Source organism: Prinia subflava, chromosome 13, assembly GCF_021018805.1.
Source record: "Prinia subflava isolate CZ2003 ecotype Zambia chromosome 13, Cam_Psub_1.2, whole genome shotgun sequence".
NCBI classification, from domain to species: Eukaryota; Metazoa; Chordata; class Aves; order Passeriformes; family Cisticolidae; genus Prinia; species Prinia subflava.
The window spans coordinates 5,704,586-5,730,259 of NC_086259.1; the positions used below are offsets into that span (position 1 = coordinate 5,704,586).

Genomic DNA, 25,674 nt, shown 5'->3' on the forward strand with positions numbered 1-25,674 from the left:
GGCCATACTCTCTCTTTTCTCCCCAGCAACACCAACTGACTTAATTTTTGCTGAGAAAGATGAGAAGAAAAGCTCCAGCAAGGCCATGAAATATGCTGTATATTTAAAAATAGGTTTCAAGATACGTTTTAGCTTATGTGATGGGAAAGCAAAAGTCAATCACCTGAAATAAAGCTCTTTAAAGCTTTCACTCCTATTTAAATGAGGGAAAAAAAATTCCTACTAGTTTCATTATGAATTTTGAATTTGCAGTTCTTTCCTTCAGCATGGTGCCACGCTAACTGCATGCAGGCTTAAAAATATTTTGACTTAATAGTTTCGTATTTCTTAAACTTGTATTAGCAGTATTTAAACTGCTAATACAACAAATACTAATAATTTCATACAAGAATAAGAAATGGTAGTAAAGTATGTCAAATACTTTTTGACTCAAACAGATTTCCCTCTTTCCAAACACTGGTTCAGTGTTTGGATTCTCCATATTCATATTTCATAGAGGCCAAATAAAAGTGACTAAAGCATTTTAACAAAAAAAAGTTTATTACCAAAATACAATATTAAAGTCAATACGTGACAAACTCCTGTAAAGCAAAATAAATTATTCTACCATTGTACAGTATTCCAGAAGGTAGTTAAAGTAGTACTACAGACTTTGCTTCATCCTTCCAAAGAGTCGCCTATCAGGAACACAATCCTAGAGAGAGCTTAAGGCATGCAGCTTAATGTGCTGGATAACTTTATAAAACAAAACTCATCCTATTTAATAAGATACAGTATCAGAATTAAATGCAGTCTTTACATGTCAGTTTTCTAAATTTTTTTATACTTTGGCTATAAAAGCAGTGCCATAGTGTTACAATACCTTTTCTTAAAAAAATACATGTACCCATGTCCATGAATATCAAATGCAAATGTAAATTTCTATTAAATATATCTTAACAAATGTTACTTTGAGCACCAACTGTACATTTCTTCAAATGATTAAATAAGTGCTTATGAAAGAGGAAAATACAATAACTCCAACTGAATCCCACTCTATTTTTCCAGGTCAAGCATAAATCAGGAAGATGAAATATGCACCCATTTTTCAGTACAGCCAAGTATGAATGAAGTTTGCTCTTTAGTGGAAGTGCAGGCATTGCAAACAAAGCTGTTACAGTTTGTATCACAGAATAAAATCTAATTTAAACAAACAGCACATGAATAGCTGATCACCTGGTAGTGCTGTGACCGAAGAGACAAAAATAGTTTAAAAGCTTTAAAAAAAAAGGGAAATTTGCAGTGTTAATGACTTTGAAATATGCTTAAAACCCCTTACAAAACATGCAACCAAGCCAGCCATACACTTTTGAAAGCAGATAACCTGAGAAACAACTTGCTTTCAGAAAACTAAGTCTATAATTATTTCACATGCAGGACTTCTGACAAGTCCCTGGGAATTGTGAGTGGGTAACTAATTGCAAGCAGCATGGAGACAGCTAAAAAAAGCAAAAGTAAATCTCTGTGCATATGGGAAAGAACTCTCTGTTGGCATTTGTCAGGACTGGTAATGGTTTTTAGAGGCAAGTAGCTTTCCTTGTTTTACAGGAACACATGGTCAAAAAGAACAAAGCAACAAGATGGCAAAAACAACTGTGAACAGACACATCCTGCTTGGGAATCCTGTGACACTGATTCCTGCACTGCACAGAACGCTGCAAGCGTGGCTTCCACACACACCAGAGCTGCTCATTTTGATTCAAGGTTATTGGCTTCTGAGATTTTGGTTCACTGCCATCTCCTTCTTAGCTTATGAATGCAAGTTTTTCCTTTTTTATCTTTCAGCAACTTTAACATAATTACACAAAAATTACAGTGGGGTAAGTATTGTTTCTGTGAATGCTGATTGGTACTTTAGCACTACTAGGGATCTCACTGTCCTTTAATTTTTCCAACAAATGGGATTTCTGAGTGAGAAAGTTGAGATATAGTCCAGATGATGTAGTACTTTCACATTAATTCCATACTGAAGGTAAAAGAGCAGTGTCAGTATGACAATATGAATATCCCATTAAAAGTTCACTATCTCCACTGGAATTTGGGATCATGTAAATAAATAATGTGTTTTTCAAATGTAAAATCCATCTGTAGGAATATGAAAAATAACTATTAACTGAAAATAATGTATAATTAACTTCACATAGGTATTTAAGGTATCTCAAAAATTCAGCACAAAACCACTTTGACCTTATATCCTGACCAATTCTTCAAGTCAAATGTGTACTTTCTGCTATCTAATTTATTAACAAAATAATACCTATTTAACCCAAAAGAAGTCAAACTGAGGAAATCTCTTGAAAACAAATACCAAATATATTTGAAGTCTTAGTGCTTTTTACCCTGACCTCTACAATTTGTGCTGCTTCATGAAGCTGTGACTTCTGTTACTGTTTTCTTTTCCTGGTTGCCACTTCCAGGCAGTGCTAGCACAATACAGACACTCCATGTGCCAGCCTCTCACTTTTCCAGCTGCAGCTCATTTCTGCTGCCACAAGGGTGTAAATAAAGGAACCAGAAACCACTGTTTTCCCAAGAATAGGGAACTTTGTAAGAATTGAGCTACTAAAAATCAGGTCACTGCATGCCCGTGTCAGCACCAGGCTGTGCTGTGCATCTACCATTCATCAAAAGCAGGAATTAACACACGCCTGAACTAGGAGTTTAAATCTGGCTGCCAAAGGGCTTCTTTGGAGGTGATACTACACTTAATGAATCTTCCAAAAAATTAAGTAGCCAACTTAATCAATAACCTCAAGAAAGTTGCCAGGTAATGAGCCACTATAAGAATATTCCACATTGATATACAGAGGAGCATCTTCTACTGCCAACTGCTGTAACTGTAAAAACAACAAACAAAAAACCCCCCACACTGTAATTTTAGAAGCTGAAGGTTTTAAAAGGGTGAGATTTTTATGTGTTTCTTAGACAACAAAATAATCTCTAATTCCCTTTATCTATAATACATACTATAATAATATATATATTCTATATATTATAATAATATATACTATATAATAATAATATATACTATAGGCACTAATAAAATTTATTCAGTTAGGGACTGGATACAGTTTTGGCTTAAGATGTTGTTTGCCATTTCTTTTTTTAAATACGATTTTCTACAGGAAGATTATCTTTCAGCTCATTATTTCTACAGTTACAGCTCTGACAGACAAGTGGGAAATTTGGCCAGCCAGTGGCATTTCAAAGATTGCCAAAGAACGTAGGTGTTTCTGAAAATTCCCATTTGTGCTCACCTACATCTTTTGGAATAAACATGGATTTAATCTAAATCTCTCAATTATTGTTAATATCTTGTTCTCATTAAAAACATTGCTCATCCATACTGCAAAGTAATCATCACAAATGGAAAGTGACATGATAACCTTTTCTTTTTCAAAATAATTCGTCTGAATGTGTCAAGAAAACCATGAAGCAACAACAGGTTATTGTTATAAAAAAATAATCTGTTACACACTATGATCTGAAAAGACAGGAGTTTTGTAGCTAGGATCCAATCAAACAAATAGTTATTAACAAAATGCTTCTAGGCCCTTCACCTCCTGCTGCTCTAAATCAATGGAAAGGATGGCAGGCTTTGCTGGAAAATGACTTGGGAGTTTCAAAGCCTTAAAAATAGACTGGGAAAAATGGAACTCCTGTGTGTGCACACAACACACCCATGCCCTGGCCCACCTCCCCTCTGCCCACCTGCCCAAAAGCCAGGCAGGGGGGTTTACCAGATCATATTGTAACAGTTTTATCTGATCTGCTGCCAGATCATCTTTCAAAAAAGAGGGTAAAAACCTTCTTTGCTGAATTACTTGGAAAACAACAAAGAGGGAGGAAGAGAAAAGCTTTTCAAGTGATTCAAAGCTTTCACACCTTTGGGTTTTAAAGTACTGTGCTAATGCATTATTCCTGACTAGTACCTGACAGGAAAAGAAAAAACCAACAATCCTACATTCTTGGCACCATATGAAGAAGTAACAGGTTAAAATGGATGGTTCTATTCTCCACACCTTATATTTATCTCTTAAATGATTCATCGGACCCTGGTTAAAACAACTGTACTCCTACTGAAACAAGAACTCAGGATGGGAAATCAAGTTTTGCTTGCAGTTCTTCTCTTTAGCAAGTTTCTCAGGCAAAAATCAGCAAAGAAAGAAAATATTCACTCTAGGAAATCCTCTCTTAACTTACTGCTTCACCTAGTTGGTATTCTGAGCCGTGTTGTTGTCTTTGTTTAGAATGATGTTTATGATTTCACCCTCATGTTCTTTCATATGATCCAGCAGATTTTCTTTGTTGGTAGACTCAAAACCACAAATGCAGCAGCAGAAGAGAAGAACACAGTATTCTGTGCCAAGATGGGGTAGAGTGGAGTTCTTTTCTAAACTGCATGAGGTATTCATCAAGGTAGGTTTTTCATTTTCATCAGAACCTGAAATTTCATTTGTAGTCTGGTTAATTGACTCTGTAAAAGACACCAAGTTGTCTGAACTTCCTAGTATAGGTACTGTACTTTCATCTGTGCCTTCTAGTAAGGTTTTGTCAGTAAGCTGCCCTTGAAACCTGAAATAATAATAAAAACCAAAACAAATATTAAAATATACAGCTGTTGCTTTTTGATAGGAACTTTATTTTGGGTCAGGGTTGGGTCTTCTGAAAGATAACAGGGCTTGACAGTAAATCAACATACCTACTGCTTTGTGAAATTGCATCATTAATGGCCTTGTTCACTTGTTCATAGTTGTAATTTTGGTCACTTGCATGTTTCCACATGTGGGACTTCAGGGATGGAGGATGGCTACATACATATCCACAGAGAGAACATCTGGGGGAAAAATGGAGAAGGAAAAAGAGAAACATTTAAAAGTTAAATTTAATTAGTTTAGTAATGGTTTAGACTTCTTCCAAAAGGATGAGTAAGCAGAGAGATGCATATGAACCTTCTTCTTGGTCCCCCTTTTCAGTTTCATAACTGGGTCATATTTGCAAAGTTTCATCCTGAAATGCAAGACTTTTTAGGGTCTGAGAATTTTTCAACCTAATTCTTCTGATTTCCCAAACAACTGAATTGAAATTTTGTCTGTTTGGCTTGATAAAACTGTTTAAACACTGCAGAAATGCAGTATTTCTGCTGAGTGCAGAAACATGGCATCTGGCAGGGAGGTAGTGAGCTCTCTCTGCCAATGCTCTGAACCAAGCAGGGCATGTTTAATTAGCCCTAATTACGTCAATTGAACTAAATAAGTCTTTCCTGGTATAGCAGGTATTTGTTTATTAAGGATCACAGAGTTATTGAAGTTGGAAGGGACCTCTCGAGGTCACACAGTCCAATCCAGCCCCTCAAGCAGGATCAACAGGTTGCTGAGGGCAGTGGCAGATTCTGAATATATTCACAAATCAAGATTCAGACAGGTGATCATTTTCTCCATAGAGTTTTCCATCAGCTCCAGTACCACAAGACTAAAGTCTCTATTTCCCTGTAGAACACCATCTTATACAGTAAAGAACAAAACCTTGAAGAATAAATCCTGTTTACAGGGAGATCTAGTGTCTATTTATGGACAGGAATAACCCAAGACTGATCAAATCCTGTATAACCCTTGTCATGCAGGAATATACATCAGAGGAGGTTTTTTTACATGGTTTTTATGATGATAAATTAGTCACCTCAGAATGAAGCAGATGAGTGATACTCCATGACAACACTTCAGAGCAGGATCTGTCTTTTTGTCTTTTGGATAAAAAAGCTATTTTGCTCAGCTGCCTGCTACTTTGGAAGGCTTCAGTTCCCCAAATCCCATGGAAAAGATCAGAACCAATCAAAGGTGACCTTGTGCTAATAAATTAAAACTAGGAATGTATCTCTGCTCAAGCAGTGTGATCCCAGTGTGTTACTATGATGAGTCTGTTAAAATTACTACAATGCAAATCAGTTTTTGTAAATTTTAAGACCTGTTCAGAAATGTAACCTGGAAACACAGGAAGGCCTACATAAAACCACATTATACATTACAATTCAGTCAGGTTTTATGACTTTTCTTAATGACAGTAGGGTATAGTCCAAAATGTCCTGCAAATAATCATAGAAACTTTCTGCTTAGCAGAATATTGCAGAGAACAGCAGAAATCCCCCAAGTTAAGTCAAAGCACAGTACATTACCTAGCTTATGGAGCAAGGTAATTCTGTCCTGCTGGGGAACAACACATTTGTCCTTTTAGCTCACTTTTTTCTACTGATTTGGAATGCAGGATCCTATTTGTCTCTTTTCCTTCTAATTTGGAACCTTACAAAGAGAGTGGATGCTTTCAAAGATAGGTGATCGTATTCTCAGGCTGGGAATCTTAAGATCTCTAATAAGGTTGTTACAAAATGTCATTAGATAAAAGGCAGACATTGTAGTTAATTTGTTGATAAAATTAGGCCAAAACAATTTTTTCTGTAAAACACAAATATCAACAAATACTCTTAATTTTATTTAATTTGCCCACTAGTCTCACCATACATATGATTTTCTGTGCCACTAACACTGCTTGGTCAGTGTTGGAACACAACACAACAATTGGGAACACAATCGATGAAGCCACAGCCCAGTGTCCAGTTTAGCCCTTTTTAAATACTTTCATTTTTTGAAGCTCATTAATTTACTCAGGTGATTTACCTGAATAAATTTCACTTTGCTGAGAACAGAATCTTTTGAGCCAAATACTGTTGACTATTTTAGCATACAGTTCAAATCAGACACGGAAACTCCAACAGCTTTTAGCATGCTGCACTACAGTTAATGATCATATAACTTACAGTATATTCATCACTTTCTCAGAGAAACAAAATCATTTACCACTGAGTTTAGTAGTAGAAGCCTTTCAATTCCATTCCACCTGCCCTAGTGCTTGATTTGTGCTGAATTATTAAACTTCACTGGTTAAGAGTATTCTCTATTGATGTACTGAGGAAACAAATACCTTGCAGCTTTGGATAAACTAATTCCTGGGGGATCAGGGACCAAAGTGTGGAGGTTTCCAGTAACCTGTGGTAATCCCAAGAGCACTCAGCAATACTGTGGGAAGTATGACAGCTGGGCAAATAGAACTTAATGCTTCTAGGAACATTTTGTGGAATATGCATTGGAAGTACTTTTAAGTTGCAGAAACAGCTTTTCTCGAGAAGAAATCTCTCTGTGAGTGTGCTTAATTTGGATTCTTCATATTGCCCTTAAAATCTCACACTAAAATATTCAGAATATTCCAGATTTTCTTTCCTTTCCCTTCCCAACTTCTATTTTTTGTTGCAAATTAGCAGTAGACAATTACACATATTTGTGCCAACTTTCTCATATATCTATAGACCACACATATCTATGGACAGACTAAAAGGAAAACTCATCACTTCATGACTATTCATACTAAATCTCAACTAGGTGATGCCAACCTGGATTCCAGCTGACACGTCCATGCCAAGGCTCTGCCTGGACTGGGATATTAAACAAAGCCAGGGAACATTCCCGGATACTGGAATTTGCCCATCTGTAATGTTAAATGTTAGAAGTGCCATGGCATGGTTTTGGCTCATACAATCTCCTGAAAAATTCCAGGCATGCTTAGGTAATTAACACGGCCCAGAAACTAATTGCAATAGGCAGTTTGTGTGCAACCACCACATTCTGGAGAGCAAAAGCTGAACACTGTCCCAGAGGGAAGTCATGGACATGTTTAATCAGCCAGCAGAAGCACTGCCTGGCAATGCCATGGCAAATCCATCAAAAACCCCCAAACAACCCCAAACAACTCTCAGGAACAAAGAAGGACTCTAGGAGGGAAGGGAGGAGAACCTGAACCCTGCTTTAACGTAGCACAACCCCCACTGGCAGAGCTTTTTGCCAGGTGAGCCCATTACATACTTGTACTGTTCCAAGAGCTGCACTGCCTGGTGCTCCTGGGGGTGCCGCCTCATGTGGCACTTCAAGCTATTCATATTTGTGGTGGCGAAGTCACACACGCGACATCTGAAGAGACAACAACAAGTGAACTGACCTGACAATGCCCTGCTGACACTGCTCCAAACCCCACCAGCTACAGAATGCAAGGGTACCTAGAAAGATTCCAGCTGAGGACTAACAGTATTTACAGAGCTCCGAGTTATGACATTAATCTGCTGTTGGGCAGTGAGAATCTTCTGCAGCCCAAGAAAGCCTCCACCTTTCAGCACGCATCACTAGGCATCCAGATTGTGTTTCTTCCTGAAATCTCTCTCGTGGCCCTCTCCTGATGTGGGTAAGCATCACTACGTGCAAGGGAGGTGAGGATGCAGGTGGCTGGGGGCAGCCCTTCCAAAGGCACAATGCCCCTCTACGAGCTGCAGGGGAGAATATCTGCTCTACTTAATGCACCAGCAATGTTCTCATGACATTGTAAAAGCCAAACCAGTAATAAGACACCAAGTTCCAGGGCTTTATTGCTGAAAAACAAGTCAGTGACAAGATCAACATACTCAGATTTAAGTGCCCTAAGCGTGTCACATCATGCCATTCAAATTTTTATTTTTTTTACTTCTGTCCCAATATCTTTGTATAAAACCAATACATAAAGCAGTCTGGATCTAAATTCAGATCCATGGATTTAGATCCCAAAGTATTACACAAATTCCTTGTTATTCATAAATATCAATATACTACCACACAACCTTCCTGTATTTACCATATTAAAACAGAAACCATCAAACTCAGCTAAAACTTTTACGTATTTGTTTGAACTTTAGGTGTTCCTTCTTTTTTTTAAATGGTAAAATGTCAAGTTATCAAGTCTGATCTATAGTGTGAAACAGTTTGAGACTACAGGATACTTAGCCTGAGAATACTCACTGTATTTTTGAAAGGATTTAATTGTGTAGTAATAAAATCCAGAACAAATCAAATCTACAAAAACATATCATTTAAGGCCCTACAGCTTAGTTTCCAGCAAGTTTTGTCAAACAAATAATAAAATATGTTTACAGCTCTCAAAATGGCAGCAATACAGTAGGTTGTTGTTTGATACTATGGAAGGCTTGAGGAATTCATGTTTCAGAAGGAGAAATACCATAAATACTGGATCATTATGGTTTTCAGACTGTGGCTTAAGTATCCTGCCAGGTTTGCAGATTTGTTTAAGGGGTTTATGAAAAAATAATAAGAGGAGCAAGGCAGATGGGTCGGTTTGTATTTAGTATGCAGCAGTCTGTATCACCAATGGAAAATTTCCAAGGGTTCCTAAATCAAAACAGGCTGCTAACACCAATTTGAAAATTACCACGTACAAGACACTCTACACTATCTGCTGCTCCAACCTCACTAAGTCATAAATAATGGTAATAGTGAAGGTTCTGAGGAGAAAACAATTTATTTGTATTCCACATTTGCTCTCTGAGTAAACATCTTGTGAATTTTTGCCGGTGTTATGGGATATCATCATAATGCACAAATCAAAATACAACATGTCTTCAGGGCTTATTTATCCAGAAGAGAAAGTCCCTGGCTTAGCTCAGCATTTCAAGGTGTTGAGTTTTCAGAATTTGCATTAAGGATCAGCTCAAAAAAAAAAATCTATTGACTCAGATCTATTTTCTAGCCACTAGAGAGGGACAGAGATCCACAGTGAATGAGCACAGATTGAATTTGGGGGAATTCATGCAGCAACCAATAGAAAAATGCAGGATTTATTTTTTTGCTGGGGACCTCAGCTGTAGCATTACATGTGATTTTAGGTACCCAAGTTCCTATATAAATCCATATAATAACCTTGTAGAAAAATTATAAAATATGATCCTGACTATGTTACTGTTGTTAGAAACCAGTGAAAAAGATGAGGCACCTTTGTGACAAGGGCAGAATTTTTCCACACTCTGTAGCAGCCAATGTATAAAGCAGTAATATGACAATGGAGAACATTTTGCAATAAAGCAAATCCAACGTGAAGTTAGGTGTGCAAGGATTTTGAGAACTATATTATTACTGCTGGCCAAAGTCCAGTATTGTAACATAATTATCTTCCTCTCCACATGTGAATGCTTTAAAGCGAAAACAAGCAGCAGACTGCCACAGCAAAAGATGCATTCTGGAAAAATTAGCAAATCTTAATGACACAGTTTGAGTCAGCCAGCATTGTGGCTCCTTCAGTAATCTGCAGTCCAAGAATGAACCTGCAGTCCTTCACCACTCCTTCCCCTTGTGCAGGAGCAGCCCTGGCAGGGTTGGGCACTCACCTGTAGGGCTTGTCGGAGCTGTGGATGCGGCGGTGGTTCCGCACGCCCACGTACGTGGTGCTGGTGTACTCACACACGTCACACCTGAACAGCTTCTGCACGGAGGACTTGCTTCCTAGTGAAACAAAAGCCATCATTTAGAGAGCTGGTGAGGAATTCTCAGATTGTAATTTCATCGCAACAGAATTATGAAACACAAATTAAGATTTTAAAGCAGTTCTGAATGTCTGTAAATATTCAATACTTTTAAAGTATGAAACAGGCAATGGACATAGAGATAATAAAGGTATAGTTTATTTTACCATACTGTTCTGCATTTGCCCTGCCATTTACAGGAATTATTATAAATTTAGGAAAACATGTTCTTTTTCTCTATGTGGACACTTCCCTTCTCCCTGCAGTTGGGTAAAATCCTGTGTTACAGCAGCAGGTGATAAAATGTGGGACTGCTGAACCCAGCAGTTTCACTGCTTTGCAGAATGCATCAAATCAAAGGAAAAAATGGGGGCTGAGAATGGATGAGTTTCAAACTGGCAAACACAGAAAAGAGAAGCAAAAGACCTCCCAAAGCCTCTAAATCCTCTTTATCATCCACACATACTCACACTTTCTGAAAGATATGAGAGGATAAAAAAAATAGATATTGACCAGATGTCTTAATAAATAATTTGGAACGTCTCCAAATTACCAAAAAGCAATTGTAACAAAAGTAGGTTTTTTCCTTCCAGAATGAAAAAGACTCCTGAAAAATTAATGGTTGCAGAGACAAAGGCTAATGACTCCTTAAACACAGGAAAATGTGTGCCCACAAGGGCACAGTCGGAATATTTTTGAGAATTAAGTGTATACACTTCAACAGCCCTGTTCCTGCTCCCTCACTGAATAATGGGACTGATTGGGTTAAGATATTAACATTTGGGAAGAGGGATGACATTTTTTATGCAGGTAATTTTCCCATTCCAGCCTATCATGCTGTACCTCATGGACTTTTTTTTAGGCTGAATTTTCTCATTATCAAAACAATTAAGAGTCATGATGGTAAAACTCTTTTAAGGAGACATTTCTTTTCCCACAGGCAGGCACTGAATTATGCCAAAAAGGGTTCTAGATATATTATTCTGATGAATACAGTCGACAGCTAACTTCAACAGTAAAGGAAAATTACAACTAATTAAACTTTCACTCCAAAATTTAGCACTTTTGGTTCAAGATGCAAAGTAATTAGGTAAGGCTGATAATCCCAGAGGGTTATTGTGAAGAATATATGGTATATCATATAAAATAGCACTCTGAATGCAAAGACAGTGAAATAAAATTGGAGTATTTCTGTGTGTATCAAGATAACTGAAAATATATTTTCTATATTTCATTTTAAAACATGACACAATGCTCACTCTTAAGCATTCTTGTAAGAAATATTATTTCTTATGCAAGTAATATGTAAAAGGCAGTCTTTGCAAGTCAACCTTAAAGCAAAATATATTGGAACTTTTCCTACTATATGCTCATAGAGTAAAATTTTTTAGTTTTGTTTTTCCTTTGATGTAAAAATTATCAAAAAAATCCTAATTATTTATTTGAAGACTTTGGTATTTATATTTCTGCATTATCCTTTTATGAAAACACAATCATGTAGGAGACCTCAAGTGGATCAAGGACACTCACAGGGCTGCAGATCCATGGAAGAGCAGGGGCTGTGCTCTGCTTGAAGGGGTTTTCCATCTTAAATTCTGCAGCTTTAGAATAAACAGCTTCCAAATGTATTTTCTGTTATGAATTTGGTATTTCAGTGGGCAGGCAGTTTAAAACCAACAGTATCTAATGAGATTTTCAAAGCATTATGCAAACATATTAGCTACAGCACAGTTCTAAGAGGCTCACACCCAGCAGCACACACTTAGGAGCAATTATTTATACCAATCACTACTTTATATTTATCCCTTCCACAAAATGCACATAAATTATAATACATCACATAATCTCTTGCTGTTACAAAATAGCACTCGTGTCCCTCAGCCCCTCCACTGGTTTATTTCTTGTGGTTTTGGGGCCTGTTTTGCTTTCTGGATGGAGAATATCAGGTCTCCTACAAGTGAATCTGGAAATGACAGATCTTTGTTGCAGCAGCAGTAACAGGTGCTCCTGTGATGCTGCTTATTACCCTATTCCTTCATTATTAGGCATTTACAATCCGGTCATATCCAGTGTCATAATGCTCCTTTTAATTTATGGTACAACCATGATGAATAAAGAGACTTTTAGGACTAACTATTTCATAAACAAGAAATGAAACTGTTCCAGCTCAGGCATCTTTCACATAAACAGATGCTATGCCATAAACTTCTTTGTTTTGTGTTGCTTTATAGGGATGACATCTGTTTGACAAGAGATTGCTGTACTGCAGTGGTGCTGCAATTTGATTATAAATTGGTTCTGAAATAATTTAAGCATTCCACAGGATGAGTTAATAAAAGTTTAAAAGGAGAACTGTTTTCATTCAAGCCACATTACTAAATTTCATGTAGGGTAAACAATCAATTAAAGTGCGTGGCTAGAACACTTGTATAAGATAATAATGAGAAAAATATTTATAAAAACATCTCTAAATTAATTAAAAGCCGGCAGATTTCCTGATCAGGGCCTTCCCTTTCATGGAAGTTAAATTACAAAATCAGGATACAAACTGTAAAACAACCTCATTAAATATCCTAATTTCAAAAGCAGATAGGACTATTGATTTTCACATTACCAGTCATGTTACCAGGACTTGAGCTCAAAAAGTGCAGTATTTCTTCAAACCTGACATGTTTCAGGCATGGCAAGGTAGTTACCCCTGTATCACGACATCTTTAGGAACACTGGTTTACAGCAAACAAAACACTGTCAGAATAGTCCAAGCTGTGCTTGTAAATATTTGTAACTTGCTAAATTAACAATGTTTTATTTCCTATCACTTCCATGAAAACATTTATGCTGTTGCTTCTGCAGAAAACCCCCACTATAGGAAACATTCCTATTCCCAGCAGAATCCCCATGCCATTTCCCTGTCTCCCTCTGGCTTTGAATGGCTCTCTCAGGCTTAGGTCCTGAGCACTGCAGCTCAGTTTCCTGAATTTAAATGCCTTCTGCATTGTTGAGAGCAAAATGGAGCTGGGAAGGGTCATTCTACCTGAGGTTGATAAGGTAATTAACATTTAACTTGCATACTGACAGCCAGAAAAGGAGGCAGTGTGAGCTAAGGGAGCAGAAGGCAAAGTTGGGCACTCATTCTGTTCTGACATGTACAAAGTTGTTTTGGGCAAACCATTGCCCATCCTCCCTGGCTCGTGCTAGTCAGTGCCTTGTTTCACAAGAAATTGCATCCATTTCAACAACTTGTGCACTCACTGAGCAGCTGTAGAGGAAAGAGTAGGACCCAGAAATTTCTACTGCAACCTAAGTACTACTAGGGTGCACATTTTGCTGTCTAAACAAACAAGAGACCACAGTTAGGACAGAAAAGAGCTTTGTGCACAAAATGGAAATACTTCAGCTCATAGTTGTTCAGAGACTATCTAATTACTACTATTTATCCCATAATGCTCTAAAATTGCAAAATGCTAATAATTACAGTGTTGCCTTCAAAATAAAAATGCTGTAAATATTTTCAGAAGCTGTAACTCACCAGTGAAGAGGATGCATTCACACTGCAATGATACATTGTGGCTCTCCAGAACACCCAGGAGATTTTAAGGCTACATTTTCTCCTAAACCTCAGAATTTGGTTATTTTTCCCCCTATTTGATTACCTTTATGCATCAAGGGTTTGCTTGGTTTTGTTTTGTTCTTTTGTTGCTGTTTATGTTTTAGAAAGCAAACACTATTAAATTAGAAGCAGATACACAGTTAAACAAACATGAGCCTCTAAGCAACCTGGTCTAGTGGGAGCTGTCCCTGCCCATGGCAGGGCTTGGAAAGAGAGAAGCTTTTCAGTCCCTTCCAGCCCAAACCATTCTCTGTCTCTATGAAATTGCATACCTACTGTTACCCTGGCAACTCTTACAGATACAGGTTGCATATTTAGAATGTCTTACATTTGCCTCACTAGGGCTAAAATAAATGACTCGTTTTGGACATTACCATAATTAAACAGAAATTTCTAAACTCAGAAGGGATGGCATTGTATGCATATGCTGACAGGAAACTACATTACCATGGTGACTTTAAAAAAAAGGCTTTCTTTTGTTTAGGTCATTTGGAAAATACTGTAGCTGCTGAAGGAAAGAAAAAAATATTTTCATCTTAAAAATCCAGAATAATATTGCATATCAGTTGTTTTTCACAAGAAGAAATGCAGGGTTTAATTACTGGGGCTAAAAATATATCACCCAACAATAAACACCACCTCAAGACTGACTATGGTAAATTTTGCCCTCTGGAAAGAACATATATTTAAGGTTACGAACAGGCATGAAAACATTTCATCACAAGAGATCTTAAATCCAGTTACACAAATACAGCAAACAACTAATGCTATGAATGACTTTGTAATTTCAAGTGTAAATATAAACAGTACCTTCTCTATCATCTGCTTCATTGGAGACTATTAGTTTGTTAGCTGTAGCTGTAGAGAAGAGGTCTGGAAGACTGTGTTGTTCTCTTTCATGATTCCGCAGCTGGCTCTGAAAAAACAGTTCCTAATGTTTAAATATACACTACAAACATACAGTGATCACTTGGAACATTGCAATCATCTGTGACATTGTTACTCAAGCTTTAATGACAACTGATAGGAAATGTATGTTAGCATATATACAGATTACCTCTTAGGTAATTTTACTACAAACAAAACAAGTAAATATCATGAATTAGTAACATAAAGGACTGATAAGAGTGACTGAGAGGATTCTATGATTTGTGTTTATTTAGAAAATAGTTCTTTCCCCATTCCCACAGGCAAGTGGCCACAGTTCTTCCTCCAAAATTACTGTACTCCAAAAGCAGTATGAGATTAGAGGCTTGTGTGAAAATTACTTGATTTTCATACTGCCTACTGAGTTAAGAATACACCAGTCCTGTTTTGACCTGCTTAGGGAGGAGAAAGAAGAGAGGGCCTTTTGCTACCCTACCTGGATATTTTTTCAAACTAGGAGTAAATGACAATAAATATGGGAAAATTTGCACAACTACTGCTTCCCAGAGTTTCAGCTGTACAGCTGGATACTGATGCAATCTATTCTGTATTCCTGAGTACTGAGCTGACTACATAGGAACTCACTAATGCTTAAAATAGCAATTAGGAAAACGGCAGAAGTGTACTATTCTGCTCTGGTATGTAATCTTTCAAATCTAAGTCCTACAGAACATCCAGAGCAAAACAACAATGGAAAAAAGAAAAAAAAATTCTGCTTCAATGTGTCTCACGTTAGTCCCAACTGCTACACTCACAACAGGAAAGCAAGTTTGAGCATTTTAAAGTTTCAGCTATTAAGTTCTTTGATGTTTCCATTTCTTCCTGCAGTTGCTATGTGTGGGCAGAAAAACAACACAATATTATTAAGTCCCTAAAATAATCCTCAGGAAAAAAAGTTACGTGAGGAAGCAAGGTTATTTCAGTGGGTAAAGCAGAATAATTACAGTTGAACTGTATATTCAGCACGTGCTGCTGGCAATAATTACAACGAAGCCAGGGTGTCAGACTGAATCAAGCCAGAGAGAGATCCCCAGTAGTTACAAAGGCAGCAGAGTGGGTTACTGAGCGGTTCTGGAGAGAGCCTCACCTTGTAGTGGAAGGACTCGTCGCACTGCTTGCACTGGTACATGCGCGCCTTGCAGTGGTTGATCATGTGGCTCTCCAGGCCCTTGCTGTCGCCGGCGATGTGCTCGCAGATGGGGCACTGGTAGGGCTGGCGCTGGCGGTGCACGCGCAGGTGCTGCTTGATGTAGCCCTTGTTGCCGCTGCTGTAGTGGCACAGGCGGCAGCGGTAGGGCCGCTCGGCGCTGGGGATGAACTCCACCAGGTTACTGCCCGCCACGGCCGCCGCGCCCGCGCTCTGGCACTGCGCGTTGTCCTGCAGCTCTTTCAGGATGTCATCGTCCGAGGCGTTCTGGTCTGTCCTCTCCTTCAGCTTTTCAATGACAGTGAGCAGTGACATGCTGATGCCCATTTTAATTGGTGCTTCCGATAACTCTGGTCTGTCTTTCTTAATCTCGACTATTGCACATTCACTTTGGTTTAAGCCACTGAACTCCTCTGAAGGATCCTTAAGTGAGGACACCACTTTAGAATGAGCCACGCATGGGCCATCAGCTCCTCCCTGTCCTGCCCCTGCATTCACAGCATCTTCTCCAGTGAGAGCCCTGAGGCTGGACCGTGTCAGCTCTGCAGCTCGGATTGGCATTGTAACAAGAGCTTCTGCTGCTAAGGAATGCAGTCGCAAAGACTCTGAATTTGTCCTCCTTCGTGCAGGAGGCACATTTTCGTCAGCTGTTACATTTTTATTAGCGCTTAATTCGTTATCTTTCTTCTCGGTATTATTCCATTCTATTATTACTTCTTGAATTGCATCTGAATGATAAACTTCATCAGGTTCTTCACAGGTAACAGAGGACTCCTCTGAGATCAATTTTTTTTCTGTTTCAATGTCAGTATTCATTGAGAATGGCTTTTGTAAAACACTTTCTTCAGCACCTGGCAAACGCTCTACTATGACATTAACGTGACCCTTTTGATTTGGACTACAACTGATGATTTTCTGTGCTGATGACAGCAGGCTGTCCGTTATCAAATTATCTGGTTCTGTGTCTGATACGGTCTCCTCTACAACCTCTGTAGTAGGAGAATGCACCACAGACTCACTTAATATCTCTTCCTCTTTCACATTTGTTTCTACGGGTGATTTACATGACACTTGCTCAGAATTGCAAATCTGAAGCTGAAGAGAAGGCTCACTATGGATATCAAGTTCATTGTTTTCCAAAGAAAGGACAACTGTATCCACACTATGAGGTGTGTGAGTTACAACTGTCTCTGACAAGCTGGTGGTTTCATTTTCTTCCTCAAAGATGGGGTAGGAGCAATCCACCTCCCCTGCATGTTTCCAAGCGTGTGTTTTCAGCATCCTCTGCTGACCGCAGGTGTACCTGCAAATCAAACACCTGTACATGCCATACTGCTCGTAGGTGTACCATTTCCTCCTGCCCATTTCAGGCACAGGAGCAGACTGAGCTGTATCCTTACATTCCAGATTTCCTGTCTGATCAGTCCCTGATTTGACACTTCCCTCTGCTGGCCCTTGCAGAAATGAACTGGTGACATTGACACATTGCTGCACTTTTGTCTGGATGGTGTTTTTACCACTGTTCTCGTGGTGATTTTGGAAGTGGGATTCAAGTTCTTCTTGGCTTTTGGAGGCAAAATGACATTCTGAGCACATTAATATCACCTCATTTTTCTGCCCATGTTGTTTTATATGTTCTTGCAGAGCTAAGAGCGAAGGTGATAGAAACTTACAGAGACCACATTGGTAGCATGTCACCTTTTTTTTGCTTTGTGGAAGACATTCACTCACAAAATAATCTGCCTGTAACTCTTCAGTCTTTTGAGTAGCAATCACGGAGAGCTCGATTGCTTTAGCTGGGATTTCACAAAGCTCGTCTGCGTCCAAGGACTGCGCAGAAGCATCGGCATGGGAGCGTTTCTTCCCTATTAAAAGGCATCTTTGAGACTTCTCACTTTCAACTATTTTGCTCAGCTTCTGGATAACGTGGATCAGGGGGTCAGTTTGACATTTTCTCTGCTCTTCGCTGCTCTGCAGGGTTGGGCCAATGACTGTTTCAGAAATCAGCACAGCCTCCTGTTCCCCGAGATTTGGCATCAATACTGCGATGCTGCTTCCTTCTTCCATAATACCTAGAAGAATGGGGGTCATGAAAAATAAAGATTTATACCTGCACAGGAAGCAAAATACAGCCCAGTACTATTTACATTTCTCTTTCTACTAAACACAGAAGCCCAATTCCACTAACCTTCTAAAAATCTTCAGATGGCTACAAAAATAGTCAAAGATATTGGGGACTTTTAGTGGATACTGTGGCTGCTGTTCAATACAGCTGGAGAGAATAATTCCAGGAGAGCCTCCAACAGGCTGTCCCCAAGGTGTATAAAGGCAAGACAAGTATTTTCAAGTGTGAGCTGAAGAAAAGCATTACAGCTATTCCCTTCTTCTTTACAAGCATCATACATTTGAATGCCAAACACTAAAATATCAATTGACAGTAACTGGTGTACTGATGTTTAAAAGCACAGTATAATATGAAAATATATTCCCAGTGTACTTTGATACACCGATGCCCCTAAAGCAAATGACAATCTGCAACAATATAATTTACAAAAATAAGCAGTTTTTTCCTTGAAATGTTAGAAGACAGTAATTCTGGCATTTATTTGCACTAGTCATTCCACTATGACTATTTTAAAGACCATTCAAATTTCAAATCATGCTTCTCATTATAAATGTAATTTTCTAGAATATTTACTAATTGCAGCTGTTGCCACAATTTTTTTATTGTAGGGAAAATCAAGTAGTACTAAAATCATAAAGAGCAATTCTTTTATGTTTTGAGGGAAAGCTACAGGCAGTTACTATTTCCAATTACTCCTCCTTGAAAAATATCAAACCATAAACCACAGGCAATAATGTGAGTGTTGGAGGTCAAATTAGAAGCCAATATACAAAAACTTTCATGAAAACATACCTTGTGATGTGGGCAGAGCTGTGGTGGGGGGTGAAGGAGCTGGACAAAGGTCTTACAGTTAAATTTACTTCTGAAAAAATGTCTAGAAATAACCTATTCAAGTGCCACTACATATACAAACACATATTTTGTACAAAGTTTTTATATATTATGTATAAAACTGAGAACATAAAGGGATGAGGGATATTTATCAGTCATCCTTGAAAAAATTATGCCAAGTTAATTCACGTGGATTTTTTTTTTTTTTTTAAGATAAAGAGGCTAAAAAAGAATTTCCAGAACTGGTCCTAAAACCCCATGAAATCCACTCTTTCTAGTTATGGATTTAGTGACAGCATTATAATGCAGAGACATACGAGAGCCAGGTCTGTGGTGCCCCTTTCCCAGTACAGAAAAATTCTGGACAGAACCACTCAAATTACCTTCCTCTGCCATTCAACTTACAATTCACATTATCATCAGAGCTATCAATATAAGCAATGTTAATTTTTTAGTATCATCTGCACCTCATATTAAATATTTCAAGTTAAAAAGTATTATTTGAAAACCATCTGATTTCAGTTACATAAAAACACGTTGCTGTTTGTTTCAAATCGTCTGTAACATGTTTCAAAATCATTATGTAAAGTGAACAAACCTGCTTTTCCCCCTGAAAGCAGATTTAATGGAATGATCAAAGGAGTAGTGTCTACTTGAAATATTTCAATTTAATCTGCAAATAACTTTAGGAAAATTTGTGCTACCTGAAATTATCCTCAGGACTTTTAAAACTTTGTAAAGTAATCCTAAATAGGCAAATATTTTCCCTACCTGAAAACACCTGAAAGCAGCTTAACAACTAGGAGGAAAAATCCTTGACAAAAGATCATAAAAGAAATATGCTGCCATATACTGTTGCTATGTCAAAAAGGCGAACAGAGAGAGTCCCTTCACCTGTATTGATGTGGGATGCTTGGAGCTGATCCCCGGTACCAGATGTATAATTCTGGTATACATGTGTTAGGCCACTCTTTGCTTAGAGTTTAATGCTTACTGTTGCATACTTTGATTTTTAGAGAGACGGTAAGAACTGCACACAAATGATCACAGAATAACTTGGAAGGGACCCACGGGGATCATCGAGCCCAGCTCCTGTCCCTGCACAGGACCATCCCCAAGAGTCACACGTACCCGAGAGCGCTGGGCAAGCCACCCACGGAATGATTCAAAGGTAGCGTCTGGGAATGGCAGAAGGATGCGGAGGGGAAGGTACAGCCCCGAGGAGAAGCCCCGAGCTGCCCATTGCAACCCGGCCGAGCAGCGCGCCCAGGCAGGGCGGAACGCCTCCGGGCAGGAAAAGCGAGCGCGCTCCGCACAGAGTGACTGGCAGAGAGCGGTGTGATGGAATCGCGGCTCCCGAGGGCAGGGAGACTCCCGGCCGGCCACGCTGCCACCGCCCGCCCGGAGCCCCGCTCCGTGCCCGGCCCGAGCCCCGCTCCGTGCCCGGCCCGAGCCCTGCCGCCCGTCACGCCCCGAGCCCCGCTTCTCGCCCCGCTCCGCTCCCGCCCCGAGCCCCGCTGCTCGCTCCGTGCCCTCCCCGTGCCCCGCTGCCCGCAGGTGCCGCCAGCGCGGCTCCGGCAGCGCTCCGGGCGCGGGGCAGAGAGCAGCGAGAGCAGCGAGGAGCTGGCCCGCCGGAGCGGCGAGGCGGTGAGGAGGGGAGAGGAGGGGAGGGAATGGAGGCAGCCCCAGGCCCGGGGAGGCTCCGCCGGGAGCCGCTGCCGCCCGCGGCTCCGCACATGGGCTGCGGCGCGTCGCCCCGGGGCCGGCCCGCCGCCGCGCCTGGCACCCGGCCTGACACCCGGCGGCCCGGCGCTGCCCGCCCGGCGCCGCCGCTGCCGCCCGCTGGCCGCGGGCCACCCCGCGCGGCCGCTGGCCGGTAATAACGGGGAAACAGCCCGGCTATCCTCACCTCCGGCCACCGCTTCAAGATGGCGGCGATGGAGCCCCTGTCACGTGACCCGCGGGCCCGGGTCAGGTGACCGGCGGGGGGCGCTGCCCCGCGTCAGCGCCGCCTCCCGTTGCCATGGAGACGGGGAGTGACCGTGAGTGGGGGGGGACACGGGACAGGGGAGAGTGTGAGAGTGTGTGTGTGTTGTATGTGTGTGTGTATGTGTGTGTGTGTGTATGTGTGAGACAGGGCAGGGGGGACACGGGACAGGAGAGAGTGTGAGAGTGTGTGTGTTGTATGTGTGTGTGTATGTGTGTGTGTGTGTATGTGTGAGACAGGGCAGGGGGGACACGGGACAGGAGGGTGTCAGTGTGTCTGTGTGAAACACTGTGCCGGGGGTGACAGGCGACAGGAGTGTGTGTGTGTGTGTGTGTGGGAGAGAGAGACACCGGGCCGGGGGGACACGGGGCAGGAGTGTGTGTGTGTGTGTCTGTGTGTGTGCGTCTGTGTGTATCTGTGTGTGATACAGTGCCGGGGTAACAGGGGACGGGTGTGTGTGTGTGTCTGTGTGTCTGTGTCTGTGTCTCTGTGTGTGTGTGTCACAGGCCGGGGGTGACACGGGGCAGGAGCCAGGACCAGTGTGTGCCAGCGGGGGAGTGTCCCAGCCCCGCTGTGTCCCAGCCCCGCTGTGTCCCAGCCCCGCTGTGTCCCAGCCCCGCTGTGTCCCAGCCCCGCTGTGTCCCAGCCCCGCTGTGTCCCAGCCCCGGTGTGTCCCAGCCCCGCTGTGTCCCAGCCCCGCTGTGTCCCAGCCTTGGAGTGTCCCAGCCCTGCAGTGTCCCAGCCCCGCTGTGTCCCAGCCCCGCTGTGTCCCAGCCCCGGTGTGTCCCAGCCCCGCTGTGTCCCAGCCCCGCTGTGTCCCAGCCCCGCTGTGTCCCAGCCCCGCTGTGTCCCAGCCCCGGTGTGTCCCAGCCCCGCTGTGTCCCAGCCCCGCTGTGTCCCAGGGCCGCCCAGGCTGTCCGGGTGAACTGAGCCTTCAGTCAGTCTCCAGTGCTGCCCCTGCAGCTCCGCTGTTGATGGGATGTGGTTTCTGTCAGCCCAGAACTCCCCATCCCATAGCCAGGGCCGAGCCTGGCAGCACCGTGTGCTCCAAACTTTGTGGATTCTCCCAAAAGATGGCTTTTCCAGCACGGTTTTCAATGGTAAACACCTGTAGTTAAAAACTCAACAACCTCCACATTTTGGGTCTGAAGTTATCAAGAAGAAGTTAGCAGTTTTAAGTGGGCAGAAATTCAGAGTTTTATGTATACACTGCATGTCAGGGGCTACCTGGGAGCTGCGTACCAGGAGTGTTACATGTGGTGAATTTGAGAGATTTCCTATAGACTGAAAAGTCAGGAGAATCATCAGCTTCAGAAGTGATTTCAGAAGTGGCTGGGTGATGGCAACTAAAATCCAATCTTCATTTCCAGAACAGGGGTTGAAGTGCATTGATGTTGAGATTTGGATTTGGAGGGATCTGATAAAATTTTACAAACTTTTTGCAAAGTCACTACCTCCCACAGCTGACACATTTGTTAATGATTTTATATTGTTTCATAGATATATGGTATTTTTGAATTATATGATCTTTTCAAAATATTGTCAAATCAGGTATTCAAGAGACGGATTTGACCATCCTTTCAAAATCTCTAATTTTACTTTTTCTCTTTGACTCCTTGAATTATGTAGCTTTGATTAATTATATAAAGTTTTAAGACAATTCAAGCCCTATCCTACAATCTCTGACTTGGTAAGAAAAACTTGGTAAGCCTTTGATAAGACTTTTTATTAAAAATAAATTGCTGTCAGGAAAATGCAAGGATACAACCTATCTTCTTAACACCTATTAAATGCATTTAAAGAAAATAAAAGTAAAACTTTAAACTGTATGGCATCAAAGTGTCAAAGGTAGTAGTAATAATAATGGCAACTTGTTTCAGCTGTTTCTGCTGGATTAAGTAGAGCCTTTTCATAGACAATTATTATTTTTCTTGTACCCTGTTGCTTTGAAAGCTTTGTTTCTACGTCTGTATATTCATAGTTTAATTAACCACTTACCTGAATTGAATCACTTTTGTAGATCCAGGACTCTCACCCTCCTTTTCCCAATCAAAATATGCTGGGATCTGATAGATCTGAATTAAAAATACTGGGTTGATAATGAGTAATCATCTCTATAACACTCTGTTATTTTTCTCTGTTGTAATTAAACCTGGACTAAGTTAGAGATTTCATTCTCTGTGCAGGTATGATTGTACAAAAAGACAGATTTAGATTTTACACTTTTACATTAATTTGAAAGGCTTCTTAATTCACAAAGTTATTTTCCTATTTTTCATTTTCATTGCTTTCAAGTTGAAGGAGACACGAAACCAAATGAAATCTGGATGAGGCACCTCTCCCTGAGCAGTAGAGATGAGACTCTTGTATTGGGGATAATATGCTTAGAATGTTGATGTTTTTGTAAAAGTTTATACAAAATTGCTTCCTAAGTACTGTAAATATGTACAGAATGTCAGTGGCATGAGTTTTATGGTAAACATTATAAGCTTAATTTAAAAGAGTAACACATAGCCTAGAAACACCAGGTGAATTTCGAGTTATATCAGCAGAGATGCAATCTTGAAGTGAAAACATGCAAAATGTGCAGAGGTTTTTGTGTACACTTCTAAAATAACAGAAATCTACATGTAGCAGCTTTCCTGTAAGGTGCCTGTTTAGTCTCTGTGGCCTCAGTCTTGAAACTCTTTTCAGTCATCAAATGAACAATTAGGCTTGTTTTCATTAATGACTTGTACCAGCAATGAGTTATATAATTGTCAATGAAAAATCCAATTTAGCCCATGAGTTTTCTGCATTTTCATGCCTGGCAGTTCCCAAACCATTCCTAAAGCTTTATAATTTTCACATTATTGTAAAGTATTATATAACTGGAGTCCCTGACTTTATTGAGTGGGCATTAAATAAACTGATTTGTAGCTCTGTGTACAACAGAAGTGAGCCTTGCATGGAGCCCTGGTTGGAAGGGAGCCTTTGGCTGTGCATCCCTTCCTGGATGAACAGTGCCATGAGTGCTGGGTGAGCACTTGGAGTGGCATGAGAAGAAGGAGAATTTTAATTTAATACTTCACCTCATTTTCAGTTCTTGGTAGCCTGGAATTGACCTTTATTGAGAGGTAGATCCACCATAAAAAGGTGGAATTTGCTGTTGCATTACAGTATTGTTGGCAATTAGGGATTTTTCTGCTGTCTTTATAGACCAACTACAACACAGAAGCCTGGATTTAGTTTTTTAAATTCTTTTTGGCTGACAGAATGCATTTCATATTGTCTGTATCTGCTCATAGCTGTCTTGTTTCTGGGTAAAAAGAATTTTAGAGTGTGTAAGATACAGTTCACTATCATATGAAAAATGAAATGTTTGGTTCCTCAGAACATTATGGAAGAATTACACATTTTCACATAGGTGTACAGGTATTGTGCAAGTACTTTGATTGATCAGACTGACATTGTGGGAACCCTTCCTGTGAAATGGAGCCCTAGGGGACATTTTGACCCTCTGAATACAGAAGTTTGCAAATCTGCTGCATAATCTAGGAAAATGCAGAATGAGAGAAGCATGGTAAGAACATGGATTAGGAAAAATGATATTGTGTTATTTATTTATGAAATAGGACTACATTTTATTCTGAGAGAAAATACTGCAGGTGTATTGAGAATTGTTAGGAGTACTGAGAAATGATGCAGGGAAGAATGAACACTGTGTCACTGCATTCAGACAATACAATAGAACACGATAGACATATATTGATAATAAATAGTGTAAATGAAAGAAATTGCACTTTAAATATGCTTCTCCTAACCATTAGATTAATTAGTTATTCAGTGAAGTTGAATAATGGTTGCACTTTCAGAACAGGTACAGGAAGTTTCAGATTTCTTTTTTTTTCCTTATATAAATGTAATCAACCTCAATACAATCTATGGTAGAAAACAAAAGTTTGCAAGAATCAAAATGAGTATTTTAAACTCAAGTTTTTTTATGTAGTGAAAGTGTACAACTGTTCCAGATAGAATCAGAGATGTAAATATTGAAATAATATTTCAATATTATTCAATATATTTCAATTGTTATATGAAACATTTTTAGTATTGAGGCCAGCGTTGATGGGAGTTGGGAAGGATCTTCCCTTGGGCCAGGTGTGTGATGTTTTATGCCATAAGGCTTTGAGTGCAATTTCCTTTGGGGTGGTTGTGCTTCTCTGCTGCCAGAACCCAAACCTCACACACAACCCTTTTGTGCAGTTAGAATTAGTTATCTTTTTGTTACAGCCTCAGAGCTCTTTGTGCTTTGGCAGTGAGGCATTAAAGCTGAGCTGAATTTATATTACTTAGATGGTTTATTTTGCTTTAGACTGCCTTTTCTGCTAGAGAATTAGGAAAGTTCTGTATTAAGTGATATTTCAGCTGCAACAATGACATCTAGGGGCTGATTTATATTAATTTAATTTAGATACGTATATCCTGGTTTTGAGAAGATGGTTACTAATATGTTTACTAAATCTAAATTATTAGTATTTGCTAAAAAGCTGTGAATCTGATATATATCATATTTGGAGAATAACCATGACATTTTAAACTTCTTATCTTTTTGTCTTTTGTTTCCCCTTGATCTGTCTTTTAA

At 40.1% G+C, this 25,674-nt stretch overlaps 1 protein-coding gene across 2 annotated transcripts; it reads right to left on the reverse strand.

Moving 5' to 3' along the window:
* Positions 1-521: 521 nt before the first annotated feature.
* On the reverse strand, positions 522-21,027 carry ZNF507 (zinc finger protein 507). Of its 2 annotated transcripts, XM_063410683.1 has the most exons (7): positions 20,973-21,027; positions 16,048-18,179; positions 14,844-14,949; positions 10,289-10,403; positions 7,950-8,054; positions 4,742-4,876; positions 522-4,614 (listed from the first exon to the last, which is right to left on the reverse strand). In XM_063410683.1, the coding sequence occupies exons 2-7, from the start codon at positions 18,172-18,174 to the stop codon at positions 4,251-4,253; spliced, it is 2,952 nt and encodes a 983-aa protein (XP_063266753.1). In that variant the 5' UTR covers positions 18,175-18,179; positions 20,973-21,027; the 3' UTR covers positions 522-4,250. The 2 variants fall into 2 exon arrangements, with proteins under 2 accessions (XP_063266753.1, XP_063266754.1); XM_063410684.1 differs by lacking the exon at positions 7,950-8,054.
* Between the last annotated feature and the right edge of the window lie 4,647 nt (positions 21,028-25,674).